This window comes from Panthera uncia (genome assembly GCF_023721935.1).
Source record: "Panthera uncia isolate 11264 chromosome A1 unlocalized genomic scaffold, Puncia_PCG_1.0 HiC_scaffold_17, whole genome shotgun sequence".
Classification (NCBI taxonomy): Eukaryota; Metazoa; Chordata; class Mammalia; order Carnivora; family Felidae; genus Panthera; species Panthera uncia.
The window spans coordinates 25,119,389-25,144,636 of NW_026057577.1; the positions used below are offsets into that span (position 1 = coordinate 25,119,389).

At 36.2% G+C, this 25,248-nt stretch overlaps 1 protein-coding gene across 3 annotated transcripts in view; it reads right to left on the reverse strand.

The window, feature by feature from the left end:
• FNIP1 (folliculin interacting protein 1) overlaps positions 1 to 25,248 on the reverse strand; it is a 153,165-nt gene that overhangs the window by 70,602 nt on the left and 57,315 nt on the right. For all 3 annotated transcript variants that reach the window (XM_049648466.1, XM_049648465.1, XM_049648464.1), the window contains exon 2: positions 16,801 to 16,927. In XM_049648466.1, coding sequence (XP_049504423.1) covers positions 16,801 to 16,927 — 127 coding nt within the window. The remainder of the gene's footprint in view (positions 1 to 16,800; positions 16,928 to 25,248) is intronic.

A 25,248-nucleotide genomic window follows, 5' to 3' on the forward strand; every position in this document is an offset into this window, starting at 1 on the left:
AAAAGTATACATAAAATTTCTTACTACACGCACACGCACACACACACCCACCCCCCACCCCCCCACACACACACACCCCTCTCTCCTACCAACTCCTCAGCTGTCCAGAGTCTTTTCTCCCTCCCATTCTGAAGTCATGGCTTTTCTGAATCCACATAGCAACAACTTCACGGGAAGATGGTCTAATGAGGGGAGAGGGCACAGTCTGCAACCCTCAGGTAGACAGACATAGGCCTTCTATGAGCACAACCACAGAGCAAAAGGATTCAGTTTTCTTATCTCACTTTCATTCCAAAAAGAATGATGCCATACTTTATTTTTAACCCACAAAAATAAAATAAAACAAATCATGCTCTACTTATGCATAAAAAATAAGTTATAAACACCACTGAAAAAAAACCTGGCTTCTTATAAATGGATTATAATTTTTATTAACTTTTTTTTTAACATTTTCACATAATCACAAACAAGTTGCAAACTTAGTTCAAAGAATTATTTTTCCTGAACCAAATGGGAGTAAGCTACCTGAGATGCTATGAACTAAAGCATCAATACTTCAATGTGTATTTTCTACAAACAAGGACATTCCCTTACATAATCATAATACAGCCACTTTTCATGTGGCATATGATTTCAGTGCCCATTAATGATAATATTCTTAATACTGATGATCACTTGATTAAGGCGGCACCTACCAAGCAACCTCACTGTAAACAAACTTTTTTCTCCTTTGTAATTAATAATATTTTGATAAGGGGTGGGGGGGGGATGAAATTCGTACGCTATTTTATTTTTATGCCATAAAAATGCTGTTTCTCATCAAACTTTCAACTTATTTATATCAGTATAAACTCATGGTTTTCTATTTTATCCAATGGGTTGTAATCTGCTACTATCATTATTTGTTTTTATGCTAGAGTTTTCCCTATTTAGCCAGTGACAGGCGCTTCATGCTGGTTTCTATGTCCCTTTGACATGTTCCCATCATTGTTTAAGCTTTTGGCACAAGTTCCAGGCTTTTCTTTTTCTTTCCCTGCTCCAGTCTAAGGGCCAGTCATTTCCCTAAAGAGCCCTGGTTCATTCTAATGGAGAAGGGAATTAAGACATTAAGGTCTAGATACTAGGTATGAGCCCACATGTTGGGGTCTCATTGTGCTTCTGCTCTCACTGCTCTGACAGGGCTGAGGAGTACACATATGTATCTAACATATCCATAAACAAGTTTACATTTACATTCATTGCATTTGAATATATACATGCGTGTACATATATATTAAAACATAAATTTGCACCAATAAATCCAATTCCACTCCAAGACTACAAGGTTCTTCTAGTTTTCTCATTTATAACTCCCTTTTCTAACAATCAGAACAACATGCCTTTCATTAGCCTTCAAATGTGTTTATTTTATCAACTCCCTTATATGAAAACAGTCTTTCATTTCTCACTCCCTCACTTGCATGGACATTTTCTTTTCCTCAGGCTCAGCCAGCCAAGATGGATGCCTTCAACATCCCACTTGGGCACTGACACTCTGTATCAGGCAGCAGCTATGGAGATGTCCTCCTTAACTTACTTGGGTTCTAATACTCTGCTCTGGACCACCATGTCTCGACCAACTGACATCAGTGTTCAGCCCTACCTAATGGCTTTAGGACTAAATTGTTCAGAAAGGGTAAATGGATGGGAAGGTAGAAAGACATGGGGGATTAAAAATTTTAACCTTGACACATAACCATATTTTATGTTCCAGATTCTATATCACAACTGAAATTCAAATAAGTAACCAACACTTACATGGTATTTTCAGTTTACAAGTCTTTCACATAAATTTTCAATTTTTTTCTTGTTCAGTCGACTTTTAATAATTTTAAGTTGTACATAAGTAATCCATTCATATGACTCAAAAGCAAAAACAAAATAAGTAAGTATACACACGGAAATCTAGAAACCCTTCTTGTAGTACCCTATTTCCCACTCCACATATTCCCAATAAGTCACTTTAACTGGTTTATTATTATCCTTCTAAAATTTCTTTTTGCAAATAAAAACACAGTATTACTTTTCTTTCTCTATTACAGAAAAGGTAAGTAATTCAGTTCTGTCCTTGCTTTATTTTCCTCTAAAAGCCTAGAGAATCTTTCCATTTATTGTTAGAAATCCTCCTCCTTCTTTTTTTCATACAGCTGAATAGTATTCCAGTGTGTAAGTATATTATAGCTTATTTAACCATTCATCTGTTAAGGAAGGATATTGCTGGTGGAACTGCTGGATTAAAACAAGAATAGATAAGACTTCCAGGGAAGATGGTGGAGTTGGAAGATCCTAACCACATGTCACCCCACGAACACAACTAACTAACACCCATATCAGTGTAAATAACCAAGAAAATGACCCAAGACTGGCAGAACAGACTCTCCACAGCTAAATGTAGAGATAAGGCCACACGGAAGGAAGGAAGGAAGGAAGGAAGGAAGGAAGGAAGGAAGGAAGGAAGGAAAGTGATCAGGAGTTAAATGGACCATGGGACTGTCTGCATAAGGGAAGGACACCAACATCACAGGCTCAGAGAGGGATAAGAAACAGACCTTCAGGCCAAGCACCCTAAGCATAGGGATCCCATATAGGGAAGACCAGTCTCCATAACATTTGGCTTTTGAAAACCAGTGGGGCTTAATCTCACAAGTTCTTACCATCAGTGGGGCTTAACACCTGGAGCTTTAAAATCAGCAGGCTCAGCTCTAGGAGAGCAGAGAGGGCAGAGGAAACTGAGTCCCCATGCATAAAGAGCACCAACAACAGCCCTGTGGAGATACGGCATAGAAGCAGCAGTCTGAAAAATGCCTCAAGTATATGGGAGAGAGAGGTGTTTACTAATCTCAGAGCGTGTGTTGGAGGGACAGGGATCTTTGGAAGACTTTTCCAGGAAGAAAGGAGTTGGAAGGCACCATTTCCCTCCCCCACCCCTCCCACCCCCAGACTAGACACATGGACACTTGGGGGGAGAAACCTCAGCCCCAACAAGCTCCAACTAACTTGTTAACAGAGTACCATACTCCTGTGTTCTCTTCCATACAAGCCCCCTCCAACTATGCCTCATTCCAGGTCCCATCCCACAACAGACCTGTCCAGACCTGGCTAATACTAAGAAGCCTGCCCCTGTTTTCTCCTGCAGACTTGCCTCCTCCAACAGACCTTTGGACAGAGCCAGCCAAGGCAGTGCACAAACCTGACAGTATGCAAGCAGCTTGGTAAGGGGCCAGGACCACGTCAAAGTGACTCCTGCACAAGGAGAGGGGAAGACAACCACACACACCAGTTCAAACTAGACTCTAGCAGTGGGCCTGGTCTGACTACAGGCTCCACTCACCAATGAAAGCTTCAGAGGATAACACAGGCAAAGGTCCCTGCAGCACAATACACATTCAAGTGCACACAGAACATTCTCCAGAAAAGATCGTATGTGAGGGTACAGAGTAAGTCTCAACAAATTCAAAAAGATCAAAGTCATTCCATGTATCTTTTCTGACCACAACACTATGAAACTAAAAAATCAACCACAAGAAAAAGTCTGGAAAAAACACAATACATGGAGGTTAAATAACATGCTACTAAACAATTCATGGGTCAACTGAGAAATCAAAAAGGAAATGAAAGGACACCTGGGTGGCTTAGTCAGTTAAGTATCTGACTCTTGGTTTCAGCTTAGGTAATGATCTCATGGTCATGAGATCGAACCCTGCATTGGGCTCCACGCTGGGAGTGGAGCCTGCTTAGGATTCTCTCTCTCTTGCTCTGACCCTCCCTCTCATGTGTGTATGTGCCTTCTCACTCTCTCTGGGAAAAAAAAAAAATCAGAGGAAATGTAAAAAATACATGGAGACAAATGAAAATGAAAGCACAATGGTAAACAATAAAAGAGGTTCAGCAATACAGGCCTACCTCAAGAAGCAAGAAGAATCTAAAATAAACAATCTAACCTTACACCTAATGAAGCTACAAAAAGAGGAACAAATAAAGCCCAAAACCAGTAGAAGAAAGGATATAGTAAAGGAAGAAAGAATATAATAGGATATAAAAGGATATAATAAAAAATATAGTATTAGAGAAGAAATAAACAAAATAGAAACTAAAAAAACAATAGAACACATCAATGAAACCAGGAGCTGCTTCTTTGAAAAGATCAACAATACCTGGCCAGACTAATCAAAAATGGAAAATTCCTAGATACACATAACATCCCAAAACTGAATCAGGAAGAAATAGAAAATGTGCACAGACCAATACCAGCAATGAAGTTTTATTGGTAATCAGAAAACTCCTCACAAACAAAAGTTCAGGACCACATGACTTCACAGGTGAATTTTACTAAACATTTAAAAAAGAGTTAATACCTATTCTTCTCAAACTATTACAAAACATAGAAGAGGAAGGAAAGTTTCCAAATTCATCCTATGAGGCCAGCATTGCCTTGATACCCAAACCAGATAAAGACACCACTAAAAAAGAGAACTACAGGCCAATATCCCTGATGAACACAGATGCAAAATTTCTCAACAAAACACCAGTAAACCAAATTCAACAATACATTAAAAAAATCATCCACCAGAATCAAGGGGGATTTATTTCTGGGTTGCAAAGGTGGTTCAATATTCACAAATCAATCAATCAATGTGATACTTCACATTAGCAAAAGAAAGCATAAAAACCATATGATCATTTCAATAGATACAAAAAAAAAAAGTGACAAAGTACACCATTCATTCATGATAAAAACTCTCAACAAAGGACGTTTAAAGGAAACATAGTAAAAGCCATATATGAAAAATCCACAACTAATGTCATACTCAATCGTGAAAAACTGAGAGCCCTTTCCCTAAGATCAAGAACAAGACAAGGATGTCTACTCTCAACACTTTTATTCAACATAGTATTGGAAGTCCCACTCACAGCAATGAGACAACAACAACAACAAAAAAGGCATCCAAATTGGTAAGAAAGAAGTAAAACTTTCAATAATTGCAGGTAAAACTTTTCACTAATTATACTATATATATATATATAGAAAACTCTGAAGACTTCACCAAAAGACTACCAGAACTGATTAATGAATTCAGTAAAGTTGCAGGATACAAAATCAATACACAGAAATCCACTGCATTTGTATACACTAATAATGAAGCAGCCAAAAGGGAAAGTAAATAAACAATCCCATTTACAACTGCACCAAAAATAATAAAATACCAAGTAATAAATTTCACCAAGGAGATGAAAGACCTGTTCTCTGAAAACTGTAACACAAGGGGCACCTGGGTGGCTCAGTCGGTTAAATGTCCAACTTCAGCTCAGGTCATGATCTCACCGTTCATGAGTTCAAGCCCCACATCAGGCTCTGTGCTGGTGGTTCAGAGCCTGGAGCCTGCTTTGGATTCTGTGTCTCCCTCTCTCTCTGCCCCTCCTCTGCTCCCTCCCCTGCTCATGCTGTCTCTCTCTCTCTCTCTCTCTCTCTCTCTCTCTCCTTCTCAAAAATAAATGAACATTGAAAACTGTAACACAATGATTAGAGAAATTGAAGACGACACAAACAAATGGAAAGGTATTCCACGGTTATGGATTGGAAGAACAAATACTGTTAAAACAGCCACACTACCCAAAGCAATCTACAGTTTTAATGCACTTTCTACCAAAATAGCAACAGCATTTTTCACAGAATTACAACACACAATCCTACAATTTGTATGGAACCACAGAAGACCCTGAATACCCAAAGCAGTCTTGAAAAAGAAAAATAAAACTGGAGGTGTCACAATCCTAGATTTTTAACATATATTACAAAGCTGTAGTAATCAAAACAGTATGGTATTGTCATAAAAATAGACACAAAGATGAACGGAACAGAACAGAGAGCCCAGAAATAACCCCAAAATGATACAGTAATTTCATCATCAACAAAGGAGAAAGAATATGCAGTGGGAACAAGACTCTCTTTCCAACAAACTGTGTTGGGAAAAATGGACAGCTACAAGCAAAAGAATGAAACTGGACCACTTTCTTACATAATACACAAAAATAAACTGAAAATGGATTAAAGACCTAAACGTGACACAAGAAACCATAAAAATCCTAGAAGAGTGCACAGGCAGTAATCCGACATCAGCCATAGCAACATTTTTCTATTTCCAGGGAAAGAAAAGCAAAAATAAATTATTGGGACTACATCAAAATAAAAATATTTTGCACAGCAAAGGAAACAACAAAATTTTTAAAAAGCCTATGGAATGGGAGAAGATATTTGCAAATGACTTCTATGATAAAGGGTTAGTATCCAAAATATAAAAAGAACTTATACAACTCAACACCAAAAAACACACAATCCAATTAAAAATGAGCATAAGACGTGAACAAACATTTCTGCAAAGAAGACCTACAGATGGCCAAAAGACACATGAAAAGGTGTTCCACATCACTAATCATCAGGGAAATGCAAATCAAAAGCATAATGAAATATCTCTTACACCTGTAAGAATGGCTAAAATTAAAAAAACAAAAAACAAGAAAGGTTGACAAAGATGCAGAGAATGGAACCCCTTGTGCACTGTTTGTGGGAATGCCAACTGGTGAAACCACTGTGGAAAAACCAGTATGGATGTTCCTCAAAAAATTAAAAATAGAAATGCCATATGATTCAGTAACTCCACTACTGGGTATTTACCCAAAAAATACAAAAACACGAATTGAAAAAGATAAATGCACCCCTGTGTTTATTGCACCATTATTTATAATAGCCAAATTATGGAAGCAGCTCAAGTGTCCATCAATAGATGAATGGCTAGAGACGATGTGAGGGAGATATACACATTAGGAAATATTCAGTCATAAAAAAGAATGAAATCTTGCCATTTGCAATAACATAATAAATGGGATTATTATACTCTAGGGAGTATAATGCTAAATGAAATAAGTCAGAGAAAGACAAATACCATATGATTTCACTCAAACGTGGAATTTAAGAAACAAATGAACAAAGAAAAAAAAGACAAAAAAAATTCTAAACTATAGAAAATTGATGGTTACCAGATATGAGGTCAGGAATGAGTGAAATAAATGAAGGGGATTAAAAGTACATTTATAATGATGGGCATTAAGTAGTGTATAGAACTACTGAAGAACCATTTTATACACTTGAAACTAATACAACACTATATGTTAACTATACTGGAATTAAAATTAAAAAAAGAAAAAAAGAATCTCTGGGGATACAGACTCAGAATCTGTATTTTTAACAAGTGCCCCAGGACATTGTCACGCACAGACAATCACTGGATAGGACCATCAATAGAATTTCTTCCTACTCTAAAAATCTGTTCATTCCCATGACCTAAATTTTAGTTAGCTCTATTTTTCTGTGAACAGAATTGAATTTAAAAAAGAAAGGTACAATTTGCCTGGTGCCTATGTTTGGGGCCTTACATACATTGTCTAATTTTTCTGTACAATAATCCTTTGAGGTAGGTATTATCATCACCACAGTATGCATAGATTCCAAGCTGGAACTCTGTACAAACTTCCAGATAAAGAATGAGTTAAGTTCTGAGGATGTAATGTACAGCATGGTGACTATAGTTAACAGTACAAAAGTTGCCAAGAGAGTAAATCTGAAAAGTTCTCATCACAAACACACATAAAAATTCTGTGTGACATGATAGATGTGATAACTTACTTTACTGTGACAATCTCTTTTCCATATACACATACATAAAATAACTACATTGTATACCTTACACTTAAACAATGCTGTATGTCTACTATATTGCAATAAAGCTGGGCGGGGGGGGGGGGGGGGGGGACTTGGGACTATGATTTCAAAGTCAATGTTTTTTCCCCACAATATCGTGCTATGGTAAGAAATTATGAAAGAGCTTATTATAACTGATAAACTCTTGTGCAGTACCTTATCTTCATATAATAGATTACTATTTTAGGAACTGTTTCTTCATCCTCTTTGGATCACTGAGTTTCTCCTACTCTGAACCATTAATTACTTGATGTCATGATGATAATATAAAAATAATAGGCTTCACCTTAATTACTCCTTTTCTTATTTTTCTTACCTATTTACAATGTACTCTTCTTCAGGCGCCTAGGAGGCTCAGATGGTTAAGCATCCCACTCTTGATTTCAGCTCAGGTCATAATCTCACAGTTGGTGAGATTGAGCCCTGCATCAGGTTCTGTGCTAGCAATGCAGAGCTTGTTTGGGATTCTCTCTGTCCCTTCTTTCTGCCCCTCCCTCTCTCTTTCTCAATAAATAAAATTTACTAAATAAATAAATAAATAAATAAATAAATAAATAAAATGCACTCTTCTTACATTTTATACATTTTGGAAGGCAATTTACATCCTTTGTGTGTGGCAGGGAATAAATCAAATGTAAATAAAACAACAAAAGAAAGCAAAAATAGATATTATATTAGTAGACACTGCAAGATTAACTCCATGGAGATTGTATCACTTTACTCATTCACTTTTACAGCAAAGTATCATGATTAAACATCTGAGTTTTTGCCAATCTAAAAGGAAAGAACAAAAATCACAGTATACTTTCATTTTTGTTTCCTTTATTAGGAATGAAAATATAAATCCTATTACATGTATAATGGTTGTCAAAGTTATGAGTCTTTTACTTTATGGCCCCTGTATTTTAAGTCATAGTTAGAAAAGTCTCCTTCATTCCACAAAAAAATAGGAACTCACATTTTCCTGTGTAATATTGTAGTTTTACTTTTTTTTACATTGTTATGTCTAATATACTTGAAGTACAAATCCAAATTTATCTTTACTCTAGTTATGTGACTCAATACCATTTACTGATCTTTATTGATTTAAGATGATGTCTTTATCATATACTAAATACCTGTGTGTATGTGGATCTATTTGTGTTTCTTTATCTTACTCTGTTAATCTCTTTGCCTATTAGTGTGCCAATTACACACTGTTTTAATTACTGAAACTTAAAGTATTTTTGCAAATCTGGTACAGCTAGCTCATCCTTACTGTCCTTTTTTCAGTTTTCCAACCAGTTACTGCTTATTTTTTTTCCATTTGAACTTCAGATTCCTCTGCCTAGTTCCACACAATGCCCTCCACCAAAAACAAACAAACCAAAAAAGGATGGTCTTTTTTTATTGGGATTGCATTATTTTACAAAGCAACTTAGAGAGAATGGACAACTTTAGGACAGTGAGTATTACCCAAAAATATATTTTGCCTTTCCATTTGCTCCAGTAAGATTCTATATACTTTTGGAGACTTTTAAAGTTCTGAAAGCATAATTGTTTTTTGTTTGTTTTTTTTTTAATTTATGCAAGGCACTTTTTTAAGTTGCTATTTTAAATGTTGTCTTAGCTACCTTCATATCATCTAGCTGAAACCTGTAAGTATATATGGAGCTTACTGATTCCTGTATATTACCTTTTTTACAGCTCCAACGACCTAAAATCCAATGTTCCAAATTTGGTCTCATAATTAAGACTCAACTATTAGTACTTATACAATGCTTCAATGTGTACAAAACTCATACACTGTAATTTGTGTTCACCTTTCCAAACTTACGTGCATTTGCTATACAATTTTATACTTGAATATAATGATTAACAGCTAAAGCATGTAAATGATCATATAATTTCACTGAGAACTCAAGAAATAGCATTACATTATCATTAAAACAAAAACAATGTCCAGGATAAGGAGAGTATCACAGGATGAAATCACACAGGACACATTTGGCTACATCAGTGTTCAAAGAAACGACATCACAGTGATTTTTATATTTCAGCTATAAAATGAATAAGGTCTGAGGACTGAATGTAAAAAACAAAAAATAAAAATAATTCTTTTACAAAGTGAGTTACTTTATTAAATCATTGAATGTATTCATTTTAATCTTTACAGTTCAATAGTCATTTTCAAAAAATATAATAAAGCTGAAATACACATGTTCTGAAAAGCTATACACTGATCAATATAATTTTAACATTATAAGACATTTTAGCATGCAAAGTACTTTAATTTCTAACACAAAATCAAAGCATTCATGTAATTTATAAGTCACAAAATTAAAAAGACAAAATACACAGTTCCCTCATTTTCCCATTAAACCCATTAAATATATTCTAAAGAGACAGTATTTTCTTTGCATGGAAATATAGAAAAAATCTGTTTATCCATCTAAGGTGCTGCCATGCTCTTCATAGAGAATTCCTTGGTTCAACCAAATCCAGATATGAATCAGTATGCCATTGTGAAAATATTACCTGCCTTTCCCCCTCCTATCCTAAATAAAAAATACTCAATAAAGTGAATAAAGTGAATCACCTTTACAAAGAAAACTATCTGTCATGTGTTTTATTTAAAGGGACCTCATTAAGTATTTTTACAGTGCTCATTTTTTTTTTTTTTTTTTTTGAGAGATTGAGCGTATTTAGGCATGCATGCAAGTGTGAGAGGGAAAAGGAGAGAGCAAATCCCAAGCAGGCTCCACTCCCAGTGTGAAACCCAATGCAGGGCTTGATCTCACAACCGTGAGATCATGTCCTAACCCAAAACCAAATTGGAAAATGCTGTCTCCCAAAGCTGCTTCCAAATTGGAAAATGTTAATTTCTTTTTGGTAAAGGGAACAGAGTAAAGCAATTTCGTATGACTCACACTATAAAATTTAATTCTCCATTTATAAATTATGGTATTATTTTCTCAATTTTAAGAGAGAACTTTCGCAATAAAATTTCTGGTAAAAACACATGTCCAAATTAATATTTGTAATCCTTATCTTTGGTAGACTGTTTTAAACTAAGAAAGAGGAAGGATAGGAGAAGTGACTTCAGTATTTATCATATGAAAATAGAATGTTGCTCTGCAAAGACAAGGTTGAATGATTTACCTTTATTCAGCAAACTGCTAATGTCTAAACTATCTCATTATGTATGGACTCAAATATTCTGTAAGAAGTAAAAAAATATATATCATTTACTCACACAGTCCTTCTTTGCCTATGTAGAGTCCACATGATTTGAAGTTCCAAAGGTACAGTAATTGTAGATTTTTAAAAATCACTTAAAGATTCAAACACCTTGCAATTTGGAGGAAACAATGAGTATTTTGATGTGATTCACAGTATTCAAAAGGAACATATAAAATCTTCATGAAAGTATTTACAGGATTTTGATAATAAACTTCCTAACTATAACTAAAATTGATCAAATCACATCCTGAGTACTTCTTACCACATGTGAGGCAGTGGGCAGTTTAGGAAACTAAGGTAAATAACAGATGAATTTTTTACTTTCTTTCTTTCCCAACTAATAATGAATGTGCATAAAGATATAGCTATAATATAGAAGTCTATGAACAAACTATGACTAAAGGATTATGAGAATTTTGATAGAAGAGAAAAGGAATAGACCTAGAAGAATCAGAAAGGAGTCACAGGGGCGCCTGGGTGGCGCAGTCGGTTAAGCGTCCGACTTCAGCCAGGTCACGATCTCGCAGTCCGTGAGTTCGAGCCCCGTGTTGGGCTCTGGGCTGATGGCTCGGAGCCTGTTTCCGATTCTGTGTCTCCCTCTCTCTCTGCCCCTCCCCCGTTCATGCTCTGTCTCTCTCTGTCTCAAAAAATAAATAAAAAACGTTGAAAAAAAAAATTAAAAAAAAAAAAAAAAAAAGAAAGGAGTCATAAAGTTCTGATAAAATGAACCCTGAAAGTGGATAAATCTTCATCTAGGAAAATGGCATGTAGGATGAGGACATATGAAGCCAAGAGAGACTGGAGATATTCAAGGCTGTTTGATTTCTAGTCACCAGTGAGTCTAGAGAGGTTTGAGTTTTAGTTTTTCAAGGTTTATTGGTTTTTTTGGGTTTTTGTTGGGGTCTTTTTGAGAGAGAGAAAGAAAGAGAGTGCAATGTAAGCGTGCATGAAAGAGTGTGGAGAGAATCTTAAGAAGGCTCTATGCTCAGTACAGAGCCCAACTCAGGGTCCGGTCTTAGGACCGTGAGATCATGACCTGAGTTCAACAGTTGGATGCTTAAGTGACTGAGCCACCCATGCACCCAGAGAACAGGTTTTTTAACTTTTTTTTTAATGTTTATTTATTTTGAGAGAGAAAGTGTGTACATACATGAGCAGGGGAGGCACAAAGAGAGAGGGAGAGAGAGAATCCCAAGCAGGTTCCGCACTGTCAGCACAGAGCCCAAGGTGGGGCTCAGTCTCATGAACTGTGAGATGATGACCTAAGCTGAAATGAAGAGTCGAATGCTTAAATGACTGTTTCACACACAAGCACACCAAGAACAGTTTTGTGTTTTTTGTTTGTTTGTTTTTTAAGTAGTAGGCTTACAGGAAAATTTCAGAAAAATGAGGAATGAGTGGGTGGTATGAGATTAGAGACAGCAGACAGATTAATACCGAGACATAGAGAGAAAAGACCAAGAGACATGAAGCAAACCAAGAAGAGACATTAAGGAGACCAGGGGACAGAAAGGACAGACAGCCTGACGGTGAGGCAGAGAGACTGAGACAGCAACAGATGCTAAGAATGAAGAGTCAGAAAAAGAAAAAGACGACACAGACATGAAGGAGAAAGTAAAAGGATAATCATTTTGTTGGTGTTGTATAAAGGGGCTTTGTGAATGTCTGCAGACAAAGAAAAAAGTTAACCGTGAAAGACATCAGCAAGAGAGAAGACTAACAAGAACCAATAAAGCATCATTCCAGAAAAAGTGGGAGGGAGGGTTCAAGTAACAGCAGGAGTCAAGACTCACAAGGCTGCATAAGAAAAAAAGTAATAATGCTGAAAAAACACACAATGAATAAGCATTAATCAAGATAAATAATAAATGAGAGGTCCTATGCTACAATGCAGTGGAACACTATCAAGCAAAGAAAACTCTCAATAAATACTTCCTTAAAAAATCAAAGTAATATATATCAATCATCAATCTGTCAGCCTCAGTCTAGTTCTGCTGAGCTATCAGCAGTCTAAATACAAAGAAGACATGCTTATCACATATGCAACCTTAGATTTCAACTGTCTAACCATCCACAATTCTGTCACTATAAGGCTATATCTCATTATTCAACTATTCAAACCAAACTGCTGGATTCACCAAACACTTCCTTCTCCCTCATCCCCCACATCCAGCCATTCTCCTAACAGCAGCAACTTAATTTTTTCACTGTATCTTTTAAACTGAGAGGTAACTGACATATAACATTATATTAGTTTCTGGTGTACAACATAATGATTTTTTTAGATACTGCAAAATTACCTCCACAATAAATCTAGTTAACATCCATCAATATACACAGTCACCAATTTTTTTTCGTGTGATGATAACTTTTACTCTTTTAACAACTTTCAAATACACAAGACAATATTTTTAAAGATAATCACCATTCTGGACATTACATCCCCATGACTTATTTTATAACTGGGAGTTTGTACCTTTTGACCCCTTTCACCCATTTTGCCCACTTCCCACCCTCTCCCTCTGGCAACCACTTCCTGTTATCTCTATTTAGGACTTTAATCTTTTTTTTGGGATTCTACATATAAGCAAAATCATAAAGTATTTATCTTTATCTGACTTATTTTACTTAGAATAATGCCCTCAAGATCTATCCATGCTGTCACAAATGGCAAAAGTATCTTCTATTTTATGGCTGTTAACACATTTTCTTTCATTCATCCAATGATGTAAACTTTGGTTGCTTTCATGTCTTGGCTATTGTATATAATGCTACAATAAACATAGGGTGCATTTATCTTTTTGAAGTGTTTTCACTGGGTAAATATGCAATAGCAGAATTGTTAGATAACATGGTAGTTCTATTTGTAATTTTTTAAGGATCCCCCTACTGTTTTCCATAGTGGCTACACCAATTTACATTCCCACAAACAGTTCACAAGAGTTCCATTTTCTCTACACCCTCAACAACACTTGTTATTTTTTAAATTTTTTTAATCTTTATTTATTTTTGAGAGGGAGAGAGAGAGAAACAGCGTGAGCAGGGGAGGGGCAGACAGAGAAGGAGACACAGAATCGGAAGCAGGCTCCAGGCTCTAGGCTCTGAGCGGTCGGCAGCGAGCCTGACACGGGGCTCGAACTCACAAACTACAAGTTCATGACCAGAGTTGAAGTCGGACACTTAACCAACTGAACCAACCAGGCGCCCCTCTTGTCTTTTTAAAAATAGCCATTCTGACAAGTGTGAGACAATATCTCATTGTGGATTTGATTTGCATTTCCCTGATGATTAATGATGCTGAGCACCTTTCCCTGTACTACTGGCCACTCGTATGTCTTCTTTGGAAAAATTCTATACAAATCTTGTGTCCATTTCTTAATTGCACTGGTTTATTGTTTTTTCTGTTTTGTTTTTGTTTTTTGCTATTGAGTTCCTTATATTTTTTGGATTTTAACCCCTTATTGGATATAAGACTTGTAAATATTTTCTCCCATCAGTAGTCACTGCCCATGTTTTCTTTTAGGAGTTTTATGCTTCCAGGTCTTATGTTTAAGTCTTTAATCCATCTGGAGTCAGTTTTTGTGTACAGTGTTAGATAGTGGTCTAGTTTCATTCTTTTGTATGTGACTGTGCAGTTTTCCCAACATTTACTGAAGAGACCGTCCTTTCTCCCTTGTATATTCTTGGCTCCTTTGTCATAGAGTAATTGATTATATATGCATGGGTTTATATCTGGGCTCTCTACCAAAATGATTTTTTGAAATGTTAAAAAGATTCTGGTAGTGGCTTCCCTCTCCATTTAGAACTTAATCTAAATTTCTAACCCAGAGACTGATAAAGCCCTAAATACTCTGGCTCCTGCTGTCTTTCTCTCTCCAATTTCATCTCTAGCTACTTTACATACTACTTGCTATCAATCCAGACTGACATTCTTTTAGTTCCTTCAATTCATGAAGCTTCTAAGTCACTTTGTAGTCTGCATTTGCAAGTCCTTCTACCAGGAATATTCTTCCCCTATTCCATGCCTTGGGTTTCTTCAGATGTCAGCTGGAATTTCACTTCCTCAATGAGACCTCTTAATACCCCTACATCCAAAATGAGGAAAACTGGTTCCCTTCCTAGGGAATCTCATAAGCATTCTGTGTGTTTCATTCACAGCACTTAATCACAATTTGGTATTATTTATTTGTGTACTTATTTGTTCAGTGTCTACTTCCCCTAAAAGGATACCTTATTGTAGGTACCAAGGAGCAAAGACTGCTAAATCTCCAAGTGCCTAGTACTTATAAATCCTTAGTTATTTGCACAAATAAGCAGTATTTTAAGAACATTCTGCAATGCTCTTTTCAAATCAGATTGAAAAAAGTATCCAAAGAATGGCTAAAAAATCTAAACAAAGCACCATCTCCAGAAAACTGAGAAATGTGTTAGTAATTAGAAGGGACATTGTAAAACACGGCAATGAAATTAACTCAAAAATTAGTCAAGTTTCTATTATATGCCACTGTAGTGGATGCTGAGGATGCAGTTGTAAATAAAACAGACTATGGCCAATATATCAAATATTTTTAATAACACAAAATCTCAAATATAAACTCCTAAGTCTCAAGAAATGAGTATTTGTTGGCTTTAACAGACAATTCTAGGAAAAGCTTTCCCAAAGCATTTTGTTTCCAGCTATTTAGCAAAATGTTAGTGAAAATTATTAATTTAGAGGAAGGGAGAAAACACTGTTCCAGGGTTTGATTTCCACATTAGAGATGTACAGAATGAGTCTTTAGCAGTAGTAGAAGTAAAGATAATAGCAATCACCTAGGTTTTTGTGAAAATTCGTAATGGATGGGAAACCTCACTAAAATGGAGTCAGAGGGTTCAGCAGGAGTAGCGCTCATGCCCTAGCACTCACACCTAACTGCAGACTCAACAGGAAGAGACAGACTTGACCTTACAGGCACTTGACCCTGCATGAGGATGGTACTCCACTACTCCACCCAAGAAATAGACGCGTTGTTCCTCATTCTTCTCACCCCACCGCCACCCACGGGTAGCTCCACCAATGAGAAGCCACGACACTTCAAACTCCCCAGTTTACCCCAATGGACTTTTTGTTCTGAACCACCTTCCCAACTTACCCTTTTTCTCCTTAAAAAAGCATGTCTCTCCTTTGTTCCTTAGACTTACCTATGGTTTTGCTTCAGCTTATTTGTCCCGGAGTACAATTTTTTTTATTCCCAAATAAACCCACCTTTTGCTAGTAAAATAACTAGCATATCTATTTTTAAGGTTAACATTTTCTAGGACAACCAAGTGAATGTCCATGTACTACTCTTAAACTAGTCATAATATATTTCAAAATATGACATCGAAAGTTAACAAAATAGGTGCTCTTTTTACGACTATAGAGCAGAGGGAAATATCATGCACTAAGGGCTAGATTTAACATGCTTTGCTCCTTCAGACAAATAAATTTACCTCTCTAGGTCACACTTCTCACAACTGTAAGATGGGAGTTTGGACCAGATCCTCTATAAGGATCTCTGGAGCTCTAGTCATATCTCACAATACAATTATGTAGGAAAATAAATAATCAAATTAAAATGTTCTCTGGTGCTAGAATGATAATAAAGTTTTTTTCCTTTAAAATGTTTCAAAATCACAGCTCTAAATTTTTAAAATATGATAAAGATGTTTTGTAACGACAAAAGTGTCATAATTGAAATTTCACTCCTTCTTTCTTGAATTATAGTATGTGACATTAAATTTCAACCAATAATGATGCTCACCGATACTGATATGTCCTCATTTTTTCTCTTAACACTGGAGTCAAACAAGACATTTCTCCCTCGTCTTTCACAGTCTTGATACACAATCAGTCGAATTTGGCTTGGATCAAACTCTGGCAAAGGCCAACTTCAAAGAAAAATAAAGATCCATTAGTTACTCTAATAAATACTCCACATAAATTCCTAGAAATAAAATCTATATAATAAAACCCTAAGCTGTGGTATTGCTATAGAATATATAGCAGTTCTTTCTATTAAATACCATCAGTTAGTTTAGGACTAAAAACTCATACGGCAATGACATTTTAGATTAAAAAGTAAAAACAAAAGTTCTAGGAAGTGTATATAAAATATAGTCATCCCATATGAATCTAAAAATGGTTAACTTAATAAAAATACATGGCTACACTTAATGTAATGAAAATACAAATTGTTTCATGGCATGGACCCAGGTGGCTTAATGCTAACCCACATTTTTAAACACTTTTATTCTGATTCTTTATATATAAATGTAAAAACAGAAACAGTTTTCAGATTAAGTAACAGCAGCTAATTACTTATAGAAACAATAACAAGTAAAAAAAAAATAAGGAATGACCAAATGCAGTTGAAATTCTCATATAAAGCTCGTGTGAATAAAAACTGGCTCAATTTCCTTAGAGAACAGTTTTTTATTTTACTTTATTTTACTATTTTATTTTATTTTATTTTATGTTTATTTATTTTGAGAGAGACAGAGAGCATGTGCGCAAGTGGAGGTAGGGGCAGAGAGAGAGGAGAGAAAGAGAATACCAAGCAGGCTCTACACTGACAGGGCTCAAACTCACCAATTGTGAGATCATGACCCAAGCCAAAATCAAGTCAGACACTTAACCAACTGAGCCACTCAGGCACCCTGACAAGTAGACTTTTTCTAAACTCCTATATCCAACTCTTTAGTTCCCATGTTCCTCTGATGAGCCTTTCCAATCAAGCTTTTTTGATGTTTTTAAAGTTTATTTATTTATTTTGAGAGAGAGACAGTGTGAGCAGTGGAGGGGCAGAGAAAGAGGGAAACTCTCAAACAGGCTTCACACTCAGCGCTGAGCCTGATGCAAGGCTCAATCCCAGAACCAGAAAATCATGACCTGAGTCGAAATCAAGAGTTGGACACTCAACCGAGCCCCCAGACACCCCTTAAAATATATATAATAAATAGACAAAATCTAGTAAAACTGATTTTTAGTTTTACTAGCAATTCCGTGCCATGCCATTACACAATAATCTTCATAACAGCACTGTTATGGAAACAATGCAAATGTTCATCAAGAGTAGAATGGATAAACATATTATCGTATACTCAGACTATGAATATATGTATATATTCAGACACAATAAATACAATGAATGAACTTCAACTATAGACAAAAACATAGATCAACCCTGAGTAAAAGAAATTAGACAATGATATGCTCACACAAAACACACACACACAGTTACTGTATTTTTCCATTTACACAAAGTTTAAATCAGGTTAAGTTTTACATACAGATGTGTATTTAGTTTTTAAAACTATAAGGAAAATGAAGGGATACCTTCAAAAGTTTGAGAGTGGTTACCTCTGGGGATAAGGCTGGAGGTGGTGGTGGTATAACCAGAAAGGTACACACCAGGTAGACTGGGCACTACGTTCTATTTTTAGACTGGACAGTGCTTACATCAATATTCACTCTAGAGCATTAAAAAAAGCCGCTTCTTTGGTTTATGTGTGTTTACATATGCATTCTTTGTCATAATTTAAAAAGATTAAAGAAATGAGTAGATAAGGGAAAAGAGAGAAAAAGAGAAAACAATGAACTGTATGGTAAAGATACCTGTCCAGTGAACTGAATACAATACACCTGATGGGACAGTTGCTAACTGCTATTCCAGGGGCTGTTTGTTGTTACTTAATGTCAGGATGAACGGTCAATTCCTCACAATCCATCAGTTACAACTCGTGACTGGGTCCCTTCACCTCCTTAAGAGAATCATAACGCTTAATGCATCTTAAATGACCCATAACTGGCAACATAAAATATCTTCATTCCAAATTCTTGACAGTAAATACAATTGTAATTTTCTCCTGTCTAATCCTTAGTAAACATCTGTATTAAGAACTGATTTACCGGGGTGCCTGAGTGGTTCAGTCAGTTAAGCATCTGACTTTGGCTCAGGTCATGATCTCACGGTTCATGAGTTCGAACCCAGCATCAGGCTCTGGACTGACAGCGGAGAGCCTGGAGCCTGCTTCAGATTCTGTGTCTCCCTCTGTCTGCCCCTCCGCTGCTTGCACTCTGTCTCTCGCATTGTCTCAAAAATAAATAAACGTTAAAAAAAATTTTTTTAATAAAAATAAAAAAAAAAAAAAACTGATTTACCAAACTGTGGCTTGCTGTTATGCAAAGGAAACTATAAAAGAATACACACCAACATATAGGTAAGAGGAAAGAGGTCTTATGGAAACTAGAAAGAACATTTTCGAGAGGAAGAAGAAATACCAGGGCAGTCACTAAAAAGCACCCACTAGTTACAGAACAAAGAAGTCTGTGGGGACCATGGCAAGGACACTTCTAAGGAAGTTCAACAGATTGCAGAGGATTGAAGAATGAATAGGAACAGAGAAAATACCGAATTTAGGATAAGTGTCAAGGAAATAAAGACATGAAATCATGGAGGGTCAGCTTTTTTGTTATTAAAAAGGACACATGTGAACATATTTACATACTGATGACGATGAATATAAAGTGGAAGAGAGATGATGACGGATACAGCAAAGCCTCCAAAGAAGTAGAGTTGGATAGATATAGACTACAGGTGAAAGGATTCACATCAAACAGGAGAAAGGATAATCCATGCACTAGGATGGAAAGAAAGGAGGCAAAGATGGACATGCATATAGAAAGAACTGTAAATATAAAGGTAACATGTTGAGAAAATTCATTCTAAGAGCTCTAATTTCTTTGTAAAATAGATGAAGGGAAATAAAAGTTGTAAAATGCAGGAAAAGTAGAGAGTAAAATAGAGAAGAACAGTGATGTGGGAATGAAAACTATGATGACTAGGAAACATAAGGTTTCTGGGAAATTCAAGAAGTCTACATGATGTTCAAGACTATGAATATATACCTGCCACCAATTACACAGTTAAGTCATTTTTTCTAACAAACACTCCTATTCTTGAATTTGGATCAGATTGAGCCAAGGCAAGGATTATGATAGGGAGATAGGACAAAAACAAAGGGGAGCCTGGGAGATAGAACAAAACACTGACAAAAATATACCTGGAATGATGGACAGTGAAATCTAGGCTCGTTAGATAAGAAAGTGAGGAGGGGGGAAGCTAACAGATTAGAAGAAAATGAAGGCAGTGAGGTCAAAGTGCTGAAATAATATGAAGAGCTATGGGGGGAGGCAGGAAGACAAGGACTAGAAAACCATCATTATAGGGTAGAATACTAGACTTAAGACACTAGAGGTTTAAGATATTAACTATTAGAATGAATAGTTCATTCATTTATTCAATACAAATATGTGCCTACCAAGTGCCAAGCACTGGTTAGGGCAAGTGAGGTAAGAACCTGCTGTGGAAGCAAGAAACAGCAAGAGCAAAGTAAAAAAGAAATGGACATGGTAACTTCAGATAAATAGCTGATGAAATAAAGAAATCAAAACAAGCAATCAATAAACTGTGATAGAATGTGGTAGTAAGGAAATGCTATGTGAGTCAGTAAGGTATATTCATTTTTTTTAAGTGCATATCTGGATGAACTGTTCTGAAGAAAATGAAAACTTAGGCTTTGCTAGATGTAGAGTATTCCAACAGAGCTGGAATGAGCAGTGGCCACCATCTCATTCATCCAACACCCTGTGATCTCAAGATACACAAAGAATAAAATCTAAATTCCTTTGCTTAGATGTCAAAATGACCAAAATCCGGCCCTGATCTACCTTTCCAGATTTCCTTCATGTTACCCATAATATCAACACAATGATCTCAAAGGTGCAAAAACATACCACACAATTTCACAGTTCCATACCTTTGTATGAGTTACTACCTCCACCTGAAATATCCTCAACCACCTTGGCAAAACTCCCACTCATTCTTAAAGATCTAGCTTAAATGTCACCTCTGTGGAAGCTCTTTAGTAATTCCACCAGCAGAGTTAGCTGTTGACTTCTGAGATTACAATGACTTTAGATTAGAAATCTAATAATATTTTCCACACTGTACTTTTTATCTGTTCACATTTTCTTCCACTAGAAAGAGAGATCTCCATAGGGAAAGCTTACTTATCTTTGTTTAGTTTTGTTGTTGTTTTTTTGTTTATTTATTTATTTTGAGAGAGAAAGGGACAGCACAAGTGGGGGAGCGGCAGATACAGAGGGAGAGAAAGAATCCCAAACAGGCTCCATGTTGCCAGCACAGAGCCCAACTTGGGGCTCAGACTCACAAAACCATGAGATCATGACCTGAGCTGAAACCAAGAGTCAGACACAACCTACTGAGCCACCCAGGAACCCCTCATCTTTGAATTCCTAGATCCAAGCACATTAAATAAGTAAAACAACATAATCTCAAGAAACCGGTCAGTTAAGCATCCAGCTCTTGATCTCAGCTCAGCTCAGGTCATAATCTCACAGTTCTTGAGTTCGAGCCCTACAATGGGATGTGTGCTGATGGTGCAGAGCCTGCTTGAGATTCTGTCTCTCCTTTTCTCTGCCCCTCCCTCGCTTGTGCTCTCTCTCTCTCTCTCTCAAAATAAATAAACTTGAATAAATAAATAAATAAATAATGAAAGATTGATAAAACGGACTAGATCAAAATGTAAAACCTGCATATCAAAAGAGAGTTAAAAAAAAAAAAAGCCAGCCATAAACTGGAAGAAAGTATTGCAAATGTATATAACTGAGGAAAGGATTTGTATACAAAGAACTCCTACAAAGCAATAAAATAATCCAATTTTAAAATGGGATCAAAAGACTGGAGCATTTTACATAAGTATGTATATGAATAATGAATGATCAAAAGCACATGGAAAAGATGCTATCAGTACCAATCATTAGAGAAATGCAACTTAGAAGCCTCCACAGCTACTAAAATAGCTAATATTAAAAGGACTAATATACCAGTTGATGGTAAGAATACGAAGCACTTGGAATTCTCATACACTGTTAGTAAGAGCATAAAAGGAGACAACCATTTGGTAAAATTACTTGGCAGCTATGACCCAGCAATTATTCTCATAGTACTTGACAAGAGAAATAAAAATTTATGTTCCCAGAAATGCCCCCTCCAGTTTTATTCATCATAGCAAAAAAACTGGGAATAGCCTAAATGATCATTAATGGGAGAATGGATAAACAACCTAGAATGTACATTTCTAAAATGAAATACCACTCCAAAATAATGAGCAATGAGCCACTGATAACACAGTAACATAGATGAACCCTAAAAACATTGTTAAGTGAAAAAATCCAGACACAGAAGCATACATATTGTTGTTGTTGTTTTTTAACATTTATTTATTTTTGAGAAGCAGAGACAGAGCATGAGCAGGGGAGGGGCAGAGAGAGGAGACAAAATCTGAAGCAGGCCCCAGGCTCTGAGCAATCAGCATAGAGTCCGATATGGGGCGCAAACTTACAAGCCAAGAGATCATGTCCTGAGCCAAGTGAGCCACCCAGGTGCTCCAGAAGCATACATACATATTGTTAATTTCATGTATATGTAGTTCTAGAACAGATAAAACTCATCCATGCTGAGAGAAACCCAAACAGTGGTTGGTCAGAGGTGGAGGGAGCAAGGGGGAATGGACTAGAAAAGTGCATGAAGGAACTTTACGGAGTAACTGAAATATTCTAGATCTTGATTGGGGTTTTAGTTAAACAGGTATATGTATACATTTTTCAAAATTAATCACATTATACACTTAGAATTATGTGCATTTTATGTAAATTTTTAAAAAGAGGATTAAAAAATAATAAAAATAAATTTGAAAATTAAAGAGGATTGTAGGGAGAAAAAACAACACTGTATGTAACCAAACTATGTATTTACATTACAGACTTCTCATTAAAAGAGAGATATTAAACATTTACCACACTAAAAGCACAATGCCAGGTGCTGGGAATATATCTGTTGTCACATTCTTTTATCTATATATTCTTTCACTGACTTAAAAGCATTCATTAAGCATGAAAGGAAAAGATAACTATACCATGAGAAGGTTCATAGTCTAATAGAAAAATAATCAATTTATCAATCTGATATAGTCTATGACTGAGGCAAACTTCTAAGTGCATTACATGTGTTGATTCATTTAATCTTCACAACATTAATTCATTTGATCTTCGTAACAACTCTATTCCTATTTTATAGGTAAGAAAACTAAGGCAGGGAGAGATTAAGTAACTTGCCCAAAATGACATAGCTACCTACTAAAAATAGCAATGCTGGGTTTAGATTCCAAGTAGTATGTCTGTGGAGTACAGGATCTTAACGATTATTCTGTACTATAGATTAAGCAGGAAGTACTACTTAAAGCTAACCATTCTCTTCACTGAAAGAAGAAAACAGCATGTGTTGTAATTCTTAGTGACTGTAGCTCAGGAGCGTGCAGTGAAGCAACAAGCAAACTACAAAGGCAGGCTGGAGCCAGATCACTCAGAAGCACTTCACAGAAACAGAAACACAAAAGAACCTGATCATTCAGGCAGTGAGTAAACAAGGGTGTCAAACAGGTGAAAAGATCATTTGTGCATTTCAGAAAATCACATTGACAGAAAATCACATTGAGAAGTGACTAGAATGGGAGGTCTAGAGGTAAGATAAACTCAACAAAACAACAACACTGAAGACAGAAAGAAAGGGACAGTTAGTTATTATTTAGGAGACAGACATGACCTGAGAGACTGTATATGAAGAGTGAGGAAAGAGGATGGCTGACTCTCAGGTTTCCAATTTGATGAAAACAGGTATCATTAACCAAGGTGGAGAATACAGGGGGAAAGCAAGTTTGGGATAAGGGCATAAACAGACTGAGTTTGGAGAGTCTGAAACACAGATGCAGAAAAGTGTTCAAGAGACTGATGAAAAAATGGTCTGGACCGTAGGAAGAAAGCTGAGACTAGAGTTTTGGACAAAGGAATTACTGACATGTGTTGGTACTGAAATTATTCAGGAAGAACATATTAGTTGAAAAGAGAAAACAAAGTGAAGGACCAATAAACTAGAATTTTAGGACACGGCAATAATTAAAGGACAGGTAGAAAAGAAGCAGAGAAGCCAGGGAAGATCAGTAAAGACAGACCACTAGAGAGAAAAGAGAAAACCCATGGTAAGAGGTTATTTTGAAAGTCAAGGAAGATCTAAAAAAAAAAAAAAAAAAGAAAGAAAAAAAAAGTCAAGAATATTAAGATAAAGGAATACTGTACAGTACCAAAAGCCAAATTTATAAAGGCTAAAAGTGCCCATGGGATTTGTCAATTTGGGGGTCTTTGGTACTCTTGCAAGAACGCTTTCAGTGGAAAAGTGCGATGGGGTGGGGGTAATCACACAGCAATGGCAATGGAATGCAGGGAAAAGAGCTGAAACAATTAAGATAGTAAGTATGTGTGCTATTTGCAAAGGTTTCCCTGTGAAAAGGGAAGAGACAGGAATAATGTGCCCATATAATTCACCACATACACTGCAGAGTTTTAAATGTAAAGGAAGACGCTAAACACACAGGAGTAAACGGAAATTATCTTGGCAACCAAAGTCTATAGTCACCCCAAACAGGTAGGTGAAGTAGGGGCACCTGGGTGGCTCAGTCGGTTGAGCGTCTGACTTCGGCTCAGGTCATAATCTCACAGTTTGCAGGTTCGAGCCCCGCATCAGGCTCTGTGCTGACCGCTTGCTCAAAGCCTGGAGCCTGCTTCTGATGATGTGTCTCCTTCTCTCTATGCCCCTCCCCTGTTCGCGCCTTGTCTCACTCTGTTTCTCAAAAATAAACAAATGTAAAAAAAAAATTTAAAAAAAAAAGAAAAAGAGGTGAAGCTACAAGAGGCTTTTTTTTAAAGAAAAAAATGTAGACAGATCTTCATATATCTTTTATACACATATATTCTTTTATCTATCTTTATATCTAAAAAGGGTATACACCTAAATGTATGTATTTCCAAATTTATGAGAAGGTAGCAGAGAAACAGTTTAAAAAAGCAACCAGAGAAAACTGTTGGACTAAGATTCCAAACAAATTAGGACACAGTATCCTGGGTAAGGCTAATGAACTACAAAGTACACTTACTGAGGCAAGAAAAAAAGGATCTACAAATGAAAATTACTGCAGATAGGTTTTCAGGTTGAAGAGACTAGAAACTAAGCATTTATACTGATCACTTCTGTTTTTTCTAAAAAGTAGAAGTCAAGCACGTACCTAAATATATA